Genomic DNA, 13088 nt, shown 5'->3' on the forward strand with positions numbered 1-13088 from the left:
TGTTTGTTATTGTTGTCATATTTATTTCAAGTAAACAGTCCTGATTAAGTTTATGGTGAAGACACAAGTCAATGTCAGACTGCCACTTACCATAACATTCAGTAGCAAGGGCGGTTCTTAACCAACTCCCCCGCCACAAAAATGTCCCGTTCCTCCCGCCGCCCCGTACTCACATGGCCACAGCAGCTTTCATTGGGACACGCATGTACTGGTCGTGACCCGGAACACACTGCCTTTATTGCAGATTATGGCTAAGAATTGGTTTTCGAAAATCTCCCCTGACGCATATTGCTCAATGTTTTTGAAAGTGCCTCTAAAATGACCTCACCAAAGCTGGGCTTGATGGAATGATTATGGGGGACGGTTGTAATGAACAGCAGTCAAACACAGCCACGGAGAACAGACGACCTTCACGATAGCGAAGGGAGCCGCTCCTGATGGCCTAGGCGGAGGGGAGTCTCTAGAGCTGCCAACAACACACGAGCCTATTTCACAGCCTCGCATATTTATTTCCCGCGGCAGTAAATCTGACATCCCATCTTCGGCGCCGCTTCCCGGGATTACTCGTCAGAAACACAGTGCGTAAGAAAATAATTTCAGAGAACATAGTTAGACTTGCAAACCAAACACGTTAATTGTGCGCACCAGTGCAGCATATAAAACATTGGATCTTAGAAATCGAACATTACAGCAAACGTACAAAAACGAAAAAGAGTCGTTGCGCTTCCTTAACTTTGGTCGCCATGTGGATTTCCTTGGTCACCGACATCACGGGCGTGTGGGGCATCCGAGCCTGCAAAGCAGCCTAGATGTGTTCCGGGTGGCTCTGTAGGCACGTCATGAGGCCGCTTACAGGTTTGCCCGAGTAGCAGATCTCATAGATGGCTGTGAAGAGTGGAAACCTGAGGGACGAGGGCAGCAGGTGTGAGAAACATGCTCCCTCACGTGCTTGCTCTCCCGCTCGCACACTTAGGTGCCCACTTACTCGCCTGCTCAAACACTCGCTCCCTCCATCTCTCACAGACTTGATCGGTGACTCGCTCATTCACTTACTCGTGCAGCAATCTGGGTCTCCATCTGGACGGTTCAGTTTTGTATTTAACGAGGCAGGAGCCCACGCAGTTTAATTATATTATCTTCTTTGTGAACGGCAATGCATCTGGGCGATCCCTTCACACCGACTATTATACAAGCAGCAGGAAGATGTTTAATGGAATATTAAATGTACCACAAATCTACTATTACCATAAAAAACTCTCGTTGCGAAACAATACAGTTCGGTTGCAGACAATTTAATATTTGGGCTATTAAACTGACAGTCGTCTACATCTTGTGAAGCGGCATACGTAGGATGTGGATCAGAAACATGGACATTGCGGAGGAGCATGTAACAGAACGGGTGCGTAAATAGGCATGGAACGAAGCACGGCTGTAATTACATTGATAGAAAGGGAAACTCATGGATAACAGAACAAACACAGGTCAATGACAGCATCCTGACTATTTTAAAAAAAAGTCAATGGTCTTTGGCCAGATGCATCTCTAGAAGGGATGATAACCGGTAGGCGAGAATGATGGGGCAACAGCTGGTGGCGAGATGTTAACGAAGATGTTAATTATCTCCCTGGCATACAGGTCGTGGGTTCGATTCAGACCCTGACGCCTGTATATTTGGAGTTTGTATGTTCTCTCTGCGGTTATGTGGAGTTTTCTCCGGGTCATCTGGTTTTTCCCACCACATTTACAAGTGTGCGTTTAGATTATTTGGCTGCTATAAATTTCCACGTGATAAACCATTTTGTTGAGCTTTTTGTGGCCAGGTCACTTCGTAAAAATAACCCGTATAGCTCAGTGGGCCTTACCTTGTAAAGTAAAAAAAAAAGTTTATATAAAATATCTACCATGGAGATGGGAGCAATGAAATCGGCTCTCATGCAGGTGCGATGTGGATCATTACATCGCATCACCGTGGTGGATGCCAGTGGCTTGGGGAGGCCTTCATCCCACAGTGGATTGACCATGGCCTCTAATGAGGCCGTGCACGGTAGGCCCTGCTTCTGGGTGTGGGGGCCGCGCGTCAACTCACTTGGACACCATGTCGCGGTTCTGGAGGATGCGGTGAACCTCTGCGGCTGTCTGGGGTCCCTGCAGCTTCTGGCCGTTCAGCATCTCCTTCTCCAGCTCCTCGATGCTCTGCCAAATGACAAAGATCCCCGCCACCGTTTAGCCTTTAGCAGACTGTGGGGGCGAGTGCTGTTAGCGAGAAGCTGCGATGGCCGGCACTGTGGCACACGAGCGGGTGGGTGTGGCCAGTACCTAAAAGCCAAACCACTCATTTGTGTAAATGGACGAACATCTCATAATGCAGGACCCTACTGAAAAAGATGCTGGAGACACGGCAAGGTTTACGGAGTAAATAAAGGGCACAGTTACATTTGTTATTATTCATTAGAGCCCCATTGCTTTTGTCAACGGTGCAAAATAAGCTGTTAAACGCTGCGTGCATCTGACAGTCGGTATGCGAGCTGCACTCTGGAGATTCGCCAATAACACCGCCGTAAAAGACTAATTAATAGTCGGCGACATTTTGGCCAATGGCCTTCCTTGATAGCACGTAATTGTGCTCTGCGTACCACTGCCAAAGCAGCATCGTAAATTAATTTGAGGGTTGGGAGCGCTGGAGTTTGAAGCACTGGCTCGATTGAATCTGCCTTTACAGCAGACACCTGGAGTGCTGGCTTGCACACATTCCTCTCCTGTGGTGGCCGATCGGCAGGGTGGTTCAATGAGGTGGGCGGCTGCCCGAGGCTGACAATGCTGCACATACCTCGGCTCGACAGAGTTTGTGAGCCAACCCAATAATCCTACAAAAGCCTGTAAATCCCTTTAATTAAAGAACGGCGTCTTAATGACAAAAGCAGGTTGGAGCAAGATAGACATGAAGGTGGTGAGATGTTAACGACCTGATTATGGGTTTGATCCCAACCCTGACGGCAGTATATTTGGAGTTTGCGTGTTCTCCCCGTGGTCTCGTGGATTTTTCTCCAGGTCCTCCAGGTTTTCCCTCCACATTTAGAAACATTCGTTTAGATTTTTTTCTGCTATACATTTTCACGTGATAAACCACTTCGTTGAGCTATCATTTGCTTCTGAAAAGAGCTATGTAGCTCAGTGTGCCTTATCTGGTAAAATTAAAAAGTTTATTTTATTTTTAGTTTTAGGTTAAGCAAGACAATATTGACCAGCTAGAAAAACCTGACACGGTGTGTGTGTACGCCCTTTGCATGTGCAACTGCGTAGATTTTCAAGGATATGCTGCACAGCTCTCTCCAATGTGCTTTTGGGTTGTACTGCGACATAAAAAATCACGCATCTATATGCATGTACGTATTCTGTAGAGATTTCCAACACACGTTTGGCCTCGGAAGCATTTCATTAGCAGTATTAAAATGTTCCTTCCAAACCACGCAACGAGATTACATCGCACGTTGGGCGACGTGCGTGGGGTCGTCACCTTGATCGGCAAGGATTAAACTTCAAACCCTGGTTTTAACCGCCAAGCTTTGGGACACCCTGAGGCTGTATTTATCATGGTAAATCCCTAACAGCAACGCAGCTTTATACTCACGTTGTGTATATTGGAGCATCTTTACAAGGATTATTGTAACTCCCCTCCCCCCTCCTTGGGACAGACAGATGGACAGCCTGAGAGAGCTAACGCATCAATGCTTCCAACCTCGGTTGGAAAGTGTAAAATATCGTTTGCAAGGCCACGATCCAAGATGCCGAACATCAATACGCATTAGCGTTTAAGAAAAAGCCATCTCCTCTGCCAACGTCCCGAACGTCGCGTAGGGAGCGGCTCCATCGCACGACCTTGCGTGTGCGCACGAAGGCCTCGGAGACACGGCGGTTGCGGCCCCCGTAGCACGTGGTGATGAGGTCGGCGACGCCGCAGCTCTCCAGGAAGGTGGCCGAGCTCACGGCTCCGCGGCAGAAGATGCGCGCGAACGCGATCATCTCCATGAGGCCCAGGCGGATCACGGCCGCCTTGGTGTTGTCGCCGCAGTCGAGCCCGTCGCAGAATCCGGCGCCCACCGCCACGATGTTCTGCCGGTGCCCCGTGGGGGAGGACGCGCGGAGTTAACCGGGGTTCCGAGCACCGGCGGTGGCTAGGTCACAAGGCATAGTTTACAATGGTGCGTACGCATCTTTAGAAATTTGTGTGATGCCGAGATGCAGGGTTGTGCGATTTATACAAAATTATATTTTAATTGGATCGATATAGCGTCTAAATACAACCGCATCCCAAAATGCTGTGCAGACACGACAGGCAAGTATAATTTAATAGTCAGTAAGTCATAGGCAGAGGAAGACAATGAGCCTGGAAGTCCTCGGCGCAAAGTGTTTCTCCCAAGTCTCGTCACCTTGAGGGCCCCGCAGATCTCCACCGTGTCCGCCTCCTCCACCACGGTGATGCGGAAGTTTGGCGTCTGCAGCAGCTCCTTGAAGAGGATGCCCGCCTCGCGGTCCTTGCTGCCTAAGCTCGCACGGCACAGACCGCCCCCCGTCAGCTCCTCCCCCGTCCGGCAGCATCTCAAGTGGCGCTCAAAATAAGCCGCCCAATTCTAGGCATTTTTGCGCGTTAAAAAAATATATATATATATCCGAATTACGTACATCATTTCAACCGAATGTGTAAAAGCATGCATGGCAATTTTGATGCAATGCTCGCCCTGCTGCTATTTGTATGATGCTAGAAGTGAGACGCTATATGTATTGGGCATTTTTGTCTCGTCACCACTGCTTGTTCCACGCAACCCTGGGCTCCATCATCCTAGGTTGCGAAACCTGCGGTGGATTGCGTGTAGCAACATCCTCCCCTCACCGATTGTGGTCTCGCAGAACTTCTCGTCGGCCACTTCGTTGGCAATGTTGGCGCCCATGAGCACGCTAACGGGGATGTCGAGCTGCTCACGGATGATGTCGGAGATGAGCTTCAGTCCGTCAGGACCCTCGTCCACGCCCTGCAAGCGGCGCAACACGCACCGTCAGACACCGCGACCTCGTGCGGCCAAAGCCAGGCACGAAAGCTCGGCAGATTTACCGGAACGCTGAAAAATAATTCATGGTAACTGCACCCATCCGCAAGCCGTGCGACGCGGCACCTTAATGAGGGAGATGCCTAGGGCCCCAGTCGCTGCGTGCCCCTTGATTTTCGCACAGAGGCCGCGGATGAACTGATGGGGCACCACGAACACCAGCAGGTTGGCGCCCTCCACCGCCTGGGCAATGTCCGGCACGGCCACCTGGCGCAATGTGGCAAACAACACGACGGTGAAGGGTGCCCACAGCAAGAAGCGGCATCCTGGGAGCACGTGCGAGGGAGGTTTCATACCCCACGGCGATTTGATAAACCGTCACGATTTTTCTGGTTCGTTTGTGCAGTGTTGTTCGTTCCATTCGCCTCAATGTAACATAAGCGTATCAAATAATTGCAATTAATTTGCAAATAATTTGTACAAATATTAAGTAGTTGATTTGTACATGTGTGATTCAATAGATGTATCATGTCAGAATGGATGTAACTCAATCACTGTATACTTGGCATCCAGCATTTAAATCCTTCATATAGTGCTGCCAACAATCAAAACATTTGGAAAAGCATCAAATGAAAGATTAGTTATTGTGCTATTATGTTAAATTTGTGGTATTTTAGGTGCAGTTCCACAATTGAAGCATGCTCACATTTAATTTTATAAAATATACAGCTTGTGCATGGAATGAGTAAATGGTTTGACACATCCACAAAACTGACATCTCGCGTGGTTTAAAAAGTCAGTTCATCCGAGTACGTCCACGATTTCTCCCCTTTCAAGAAATGCGGGTGGACTGTTAACATCCGATGAAGTCATAATTGATTCACATACCATACCGAGTAGAAAGCCGTGTCACGAGCATACTGATGGTCAAACACACATTGTTCAAGTGTCTCGAAATATACATGCAACATTCTTGGAACTGCCCACCATTGCACCAATTTCCTTTTGTTAATTTGTATTCAGCAGCACTACGACGCAAGGTTGACCAAGCAGCCAAGGCCAACGGCAGCATGTCGAGTGGTTGTGTCCCGCTCGACCCGCCCACCACTCACCACATTTTCAGGCAGCTTGTGTCCCGGCAGATACTTGACATTCTCGTGGTCAGTGTTTATGATCTCCGTCAGCTTTCGTCCCTGCACCTCCTCCTCGAACACCCACATCCTCACCGTCTTATCAAACCTGCTGAGCTGCTGCACATTGCGGCCGATGATTTTGGAGATGGCGGAACCCCTGCGCCAAAACACAACAAATGAACACGAGTTTAACATATCATCAACAAGGATAAAATCACACTGACCGAAGAGTTGTGCCTGGTTATGGCATAGATGGGAAACTGCCTGTGAATACCAGGGGTATCGTAAGATGGGAAACTGCCTGTGAATACCAGAGGTATCGTAAGGCTCGGGCTGCAAGGTGGCCAGGGGATGACAATGCAGCAGTGGGAATCTCGATTCTATCAATCGATGGTCACGACTCACCATAGATTCATGTTGTCCCATTTGGCCCCCCACCCTCCACCGTCTCTCGTTTGTATTGCTTCTCATTTGCAGTCTAATTTTATTATTATTTTCTCACCCCAACATCCTCCAGGTCCCTTGTCAGGAGCCCCGTAAACAAGGTAAGGTAGTGTAACTGGTTACACTCCCACCGCAAAAACCACGCATTGCACAAGACTCAGAGCTCAGCGGGTACAACCACACCCTTTCTAAAAGTACGTGTGTGTTTTGCAGATATCTGTCCGCACTGTATACGAAATCTGCAGGGAAAGCACTTAATCGGCACAGTTCACGCACGCTGCCTCCTTACTTGTACCTTACACCTCAGCATGTCAGATCTCATGTGGAAAGTGTGAGAGTTGAACCTCGTCAACGCTTGGGATAGGAGACTCCCTGGCAAGAGCAGGTGTTTTAGCAGTGGGCTACGTGGTGGTCAGGAGATGGCAGGAAAACAAATGATTCTTGAATCTATGTCTTGCATCTTTGAGTGGCATCTCCCTGATAACACTTTTACTAGTACTCTGGTTTCCTCCCACATACCAGGTATGTATAGTGAACTTCTTTCGCACCGTACGTAGCCAACCGTGCTAATCGGAGGTGTGGAGGTACTTAACGCAACTGGCAAAACATCTCAATAAAGATGTTCCCCCCTCACCATCCGCCCTCCTGAAAATCTTACGACACAGTGAGGCTTTCCTGTGCAATGATAGTAAAGAACATCCATATTAGTTGTTCCGCATTAACAGGGGTAAGCAATCAAATTAACATGAAGAGCCATTTTTTAGAATTCGGTAAATAACCTCAATATTTCAAGAGCCACAATGCACTGTGATGAATACGAGATGGTGGTTCTTAATAAATAATGTCACAAAACACTCCTTAATGAGCATGCGGCTCTGGATCTGCAGGTTGCTGACCCCTGCCCATGGTAAACTGGACTTCCATGGTAAACTGAACTCCCATGGTAAACTGAACTCCCATGGTGAACTGGACTTCCATGGTGAACTGGACTCCCATGGTGAACTGGACTCCCATGGTGAACTGGACTTCCATGGTGAACTGGACTTCCATGGTGAACTGGACGTCCATGGTGAACTGGGCTTCCATGGTGAACTGAACTCCCATGGTGAACTGGACTTCCATGGTGAACTGGACTTCCATGGTGAACTGGACTTCCATGGTGAACTGGACGTCCATGGTGAACTGGGCTTCCATGGTGAACTGAACTCCCATGGTGAACTGGACTTCCATGGTGAACTGGACTTCCATGGTGAACTGGACTTCCATGGTGAACTGAACTCCCATGGTGAACTGGACTTCCATGGTGAACTGGACTCCCATGGTGAACTGGACTTCCATGGTGAACTGGACTTCCATGGTGAACTGGACTTCCATGGTGAACTGAACTCCCATGGTGAACTGGACTTCCATGGTGAACTGGACTCCCATGGTGAACTGGACTTCCATGGTGAACTGGACTCCCATGGTCAGGGATCGGAAAACAAAATAACAAGGAGAAACTTTTTATTTGATTTCAAGAGCCGCACTGCAGTCCTTAAAGAGCTGCATGCGGCTCCGTAGCCGCAGGTTTACCGACCCCTGCACGTGAACGTTCTAGACATTGAATGAGTAATGTGTACAGACACAGAGCAGTCGGCGCACACTCACCTGTACACACCGCGCAGTAACGCAGCCCGCTTTAGGCACCTTTAAGTTTCTCGATTGTTCAATGCTATTGGCTGAGGCTCATAGAGCCAGATTAAGTTAGGTGCCTTGGGGATGTTTAGAGTACATTGCCATTTCCAGAAGTTCATATAGACAGATTAAGGCGCCTTTAAGACTCCTTCGGCGTTTAGTAATTTCCCGAGGCTTATTGAGGCAGATTAAGACATGCGTCGGACTCACAGCATATCCATCACTCACAAAGGCAGGATTAAGTGTGGTTTAGCCACAGCAAACCGCACGGTAATTATCGTGAGTAATGCAATAGGTGCAATTCAGAGAATATTCCGAGGTAAGGATTACACTTTTATAAGGTGCCTATAATAACACACCCACTCCTGCAACCTGTTCTAAGTGGCTAACGCGTGCACATGTAGCCTGGCGGATGCATCACAGAGGACACACGCCCATTTATAATGTTGTAAAGTAGCGTACAACTCTTCCAGAAATGAACGCGAGCAATGCTTTGTTGTCAAAAGGTTTCAAGGCCGTAGCCATGGAGTCAACATTGGGGGGGGACCAAATCTTCCAGGGGGTCTGAGGGTCCCCCCCTAGAAAAAATATCTAAATTTGAAAACGAATTTCCTGCCATTTCCTGCCTAAAATATTAAAAAAGTTAACTAACACATAGGATGGACTTTTTATTTATTTTTTACAATGTCTAATAGTGTATTGTATTACATTGTTCTGTTTTTTTACCTTTTCTTGTTTCATTGTATGTAATGGCAGAGATTAGGGATTAATAAAGTACAACCATAACCACAATCATATAAACATGAATCAATTTTATAGCAATATATTGGCGTGGACATTTTCAGCATATCTGAATATTATAATTACGCCCTTGAAAGGCTTAACTGCCCCCAGTGAAGTGTGGAAGGAAGTTGTGGGTCCACTGGGCAAGAGGAAGAGGCATCGCAAGCGAGTCTCAAATATGAAGGTTGGGGGGGACTGTGGCCGTACTGGAATTGCAGTGCTGAATTACAGGTCGGGCGAGATGCCATGAAGGAGACGCTGTTCTCGCGGTCGTAATTCCATCTCCAGGCCAATCGTGGATGACTTTGATGATGTTACCATCAGTTGAAGAAGTTGTATCCTCTTGGCGAGATATCTGCTTAACTAAACTGTAATTTTTTTCGACATGGCATCTAAACCCCTACAACCGTAGCGAATTATTTTTTAATGTACTCGATTATACTAGGGAATTATTAATTGACCGAGGTTCAGGTTGGGCCACGGCTATTCAAGTGCAAGGAAAACACAGACGACTCGTACATAAACCATACACCGAGTGACCATAACAGTCCGAACAGCACCTTGGCAGGACGTCCATCGTGGAGACTGAGTGACTGAGATCAGCTTGGGCCAGACGCGAGTTTACAATGGGACATCGCAGGCGACTGTCAAGAGATGAAGACGCCTCAGGGAGAGTCTTCATCAATAACAAAAGACTTGAACACACTCGTCACGGCTCGTGATGAAGGGTTCTTTAGCTCGATGTGTCACCACCAAACAACTCGTAGCACAATAAACTCAAACTCGGGGCTCCACTGGAACTAACAAAGTAGAGCAAACAGGACCGTTCCTCAAACCGCAGCATCAGCTTCTTGAACACGAGGTGGCCACGGCTACACCTTCACGGAGGGAGAGATACCTTATTAAAAATCAAACAAACCCCACGACCTCCTTGCAGTCAAATCATCTCGGCTCTGGCAGCCCCCCCCCCCCCACCACGTGCGAGATTGGTGGTGGTGGTGGGGTAGACGTTTCGTGCGCAGCCCTAGTGCAGAGGAGCTCGCTCACAGCTGCGAGCGGACACGTGGAGGTGTAACTCGAGACCCCCCCGGGGCGACGAGGCATCCTCAACATCAACAACATCAACAATAACATCAACAACAACATCATCATCAACAACAACAACCTCCATCGCGGCGGGCGCCGTGATTGAACCTCGGGCAGCCCCCGTCTGATGCGTCTCCGGGGGGTACAACAACACGAAATGGGGAAGAGAAGGGGAACAGCTCACCAGTTTCCCGAGCCGACGATGGAGACGCGGAGAGGAGCGGCCATGGCGTGAGGAGGACACACACAAGTGAGAAGAACCAAGGGCGATCGCGGGGCTCTGCTGGGTTCCGTTGAGTCCGCCCACGTGGCCGCACCTCCCTGCCCGCCGCGCCTCCTCTAGCTCCTCCTGCTGTTGCCACACTTACAGTTCGTCCTCCTCCTGCTGCTGCTGCTCTTAGTCTTCTTCCAATGAATCGAGACGTAGGAGACACAGGGGAGGCACCGGGGGTTCCACCCTGCCGCTGAGTCGTGGGTCGTTGACAGAGTCCACGAGGGGGATGAGGGTGGAGCAAAGTAGCGGTGGCCGTGCACCACGACGCTTGTACTCCCCTTCGGCCTCCGTTGGCTTATGGCGTGAAAACACAAGCTCGTGTTTGAAGGAGAGTGACCGAGGCCAATGATGTTGGTGAGACAGAATGAAGTTGAATGAATTCTAGATTTGAAGCTTTCGTGACTGCAATGATTCATACTCTTAGGTTTTTATCGGTAAAGTCACGTAGGTAAAAAATAAATAATAATAATAATAGAAATAAAATAATAAATCACGACGTTTCGGAGGCAACACAAGCTTCTGTCTTCAGGTGGAACCGTCACAGCACGATTGCTGTATCAAGTGAAGAGAAGTCCCAAGAGACCCGACCTTATATATACTGGTTAAGGGGGGGGGAGCCAGGATGGGCCGCGGGAGAGGAGTTGTTGTGAGATGGTTAGTACGGCTGCTGCTGCTTGTTGGGACTGAGCCTTTGTCATGTAGATGGCAGAAGCGGATAAGCAAGTCAGGACCAAGCAGCCCCTTGCTATGCTGCTGGGTGGGTAAAACTCAAGGCAGGCAACCAGCGTGTGAAAAAAAAGCTAAATATGATCAAACAAAACTGGCTGTCTGTAAACTGTACGGTAAGTAAAGAATAGTACCTGTCAAATAAGATGGTCTAAATATGTGTAGTTAAATCTTTTTTGCATGGTTAATAACATCTTTCCAATGATTACTCAATTTCCCTGTACAAGAATACGGGTTAAACCATATGGGTTTGCAATTCCCAAATATCACGGCGACGCACTTTGTTATTCCTGACTCGATTATCTGGCTCAACCGTCTCAGTGTAACATGATAGTTGTTGCTTTACATCAACATCAGCTGTTAGATGATCTTCACATTACATTACAGTGGGGATATCACATGAATATCGAACTCAACGAAAGTTTGAACATTGCTCAATGATTAATACTACGGTGTAATGCACAATTGAATGTATCTCGTAAAGCAACACCAGGTCTCGAGACTCAATTTCAGGAGGGTTCTGTGTTTAAATGTTTTTCTATTGGGTATGATGGCAGCAGCAATGTGTTCATGAGCTAAACGCCATGTAGAGGTCTGCTAGCTACGACGAGGGCTTCATGAGTTCGTGTCGTCTGGCATTCCTCCTCCATTGAAGGAGCGCAGAGCACAGTGGTTTACTCTGTGGTCTAAAGTTTGGGTGACATGGCCACAATCGCACCTTGGCTTGTCTTTCATTTTCCATTCATGAAGGAGATGTGCGCATTGGCCTATTGATGATGTTCTGATGTTGTTGATGGTTCCACCGGTGTCTTCCCGGGTAGGAATGTCAAAGCCAGGAGGAGCTACGATGTTTTGGGTCTCGAATGATGTGGGTTCGTCTGGGCGTCCGTGTTTTTCCACTCAAGTAAATTACATATAACCCCTATCATAACAGAACAAACATTTGAGACGTGTTTGTAATAAAGTGTATTGCATTTACGGATCCCTGAGTTCGACTCCCGCCCAGGTCAACACCAGTGGCGATTATCTTAACCGGCCCTGGGGCGCCCCTAGGTCGACTCAACCTCAAATGGATACCTGGTGTGTAAACATCACCACTGGGGAGACAAAGGCGGCCGGGCGTGGTGTTGGCCACCCACCCCTTCGTGTGCCGTGCCGGCCTTCATAGGTGCTCGCTAACAGCACTTGCCCAAACAGTCTGTTAAGGTTACACGTGGGATCTCTGTTATTGCATTAACCGTGCAACTGCTAGGCGCCATGGGCTAGGTAATAACTTGGAATTCCATGATTTAAAGAAATTACACCGATTGTTAAGTCTGCACTAAATTTTCATTGGAAAAATCAAGAGGCACACATGAACAAAAAAACATTCTTCATTAGACCTCCTTTGCCAGTACCAAAATATAATAACAGGGTTTCCCCCCTTTTTTGTGGCAACAAAACTGAAACCTTTTTACCAGGAATCATGTCTGCATTAACCACAATACTTGTGGTCAATATTTTGGTACTGGTAAAGGAGGTCTAATGATGTAGATGCTCACCCCGAGCCCTCATTACTATGATAGTGCATTGTCTTTGAGCTGTATGCCTTTTGGCGTCCTCTGGTCTAGCACCAATTGAGACGAGGCTCAAAAGAAAGCTGTCTCTGGTGTGGACCAATCAGTTTCAAGGACAATGCATATATTATCAGAGTGTGTTTTTTTTGCATTTTGACCACAAGTATTGTGGTTAATGCAGATATGATTCCTTGTAAAAAGGTTTCAGTTTTGTTGCCAGAAAAAAGGGGTAAACCCATATTACAGTATTATATTAAAGAAACATTATCTCTGTATTGTCTGCGCAGGCTGTTGTTGCTAATGTTGTTGCAAGTGTTGAGAAGCCCCTCTCAATGCCAATATCCTACAAGAGGAAGGGGGGTAGGGGGTG

The 13088-nt window shown here is 47.9% G+C and overlaps 1 protein-coding gene and 1 pseudogene across 1 annotated transcript; both read right to left on the bottom strand.

The window, feature by feature from the left end:
- On the bottom strand, positions 1-10628 carry GPD1L (glycerol-3-phosphate dehydrogenase 1 like). The gene is made up of 8 exons (XM_061554841.1): positions 10347-10628; positions 6155-6332; positions 5169-5309; positions 4889-5027; positions 4428-4540; positions 3877-4110; positions 2087-2193; positions 1-902 (listed from the first exon to the last, which is right to left on the bottom strand). The coding sequence occupies exons 1-8, from the start codon at positions 10388-10390 to the stop codon at positions 806-808; spliced, it is 1053 nt and encodes a 350-aa protein (XP_061410825.1). The 5' UTR covers positions 10391-10628; the 3' UTR covers positions 1-805.
- LOC133344739 (G protein-activated inward rectifier potassium channel 1-like) overlaps positions 1-13088 on the bottom strand; it is a 240705-nt pseudogene that overhangs the window by 127496 nt on the left and 100121 nt on the right.

Source organism: Lethenteron reissneri, chromosome 20 (assembly GCF_015708825.2).
Source record: "Lethenteron reissneri isolate LAM-NWPU_2019-01 chromosome 20, ASM1570882v1, whole genome shotgun sequence".
Taxonomy (NCBI): Eukaryota; Metazoa; Chordata; class Hyperoartia; order Petromyzontiformes; family Petromyzontidae; genus Lethenteron; species Lethenteron reissneri.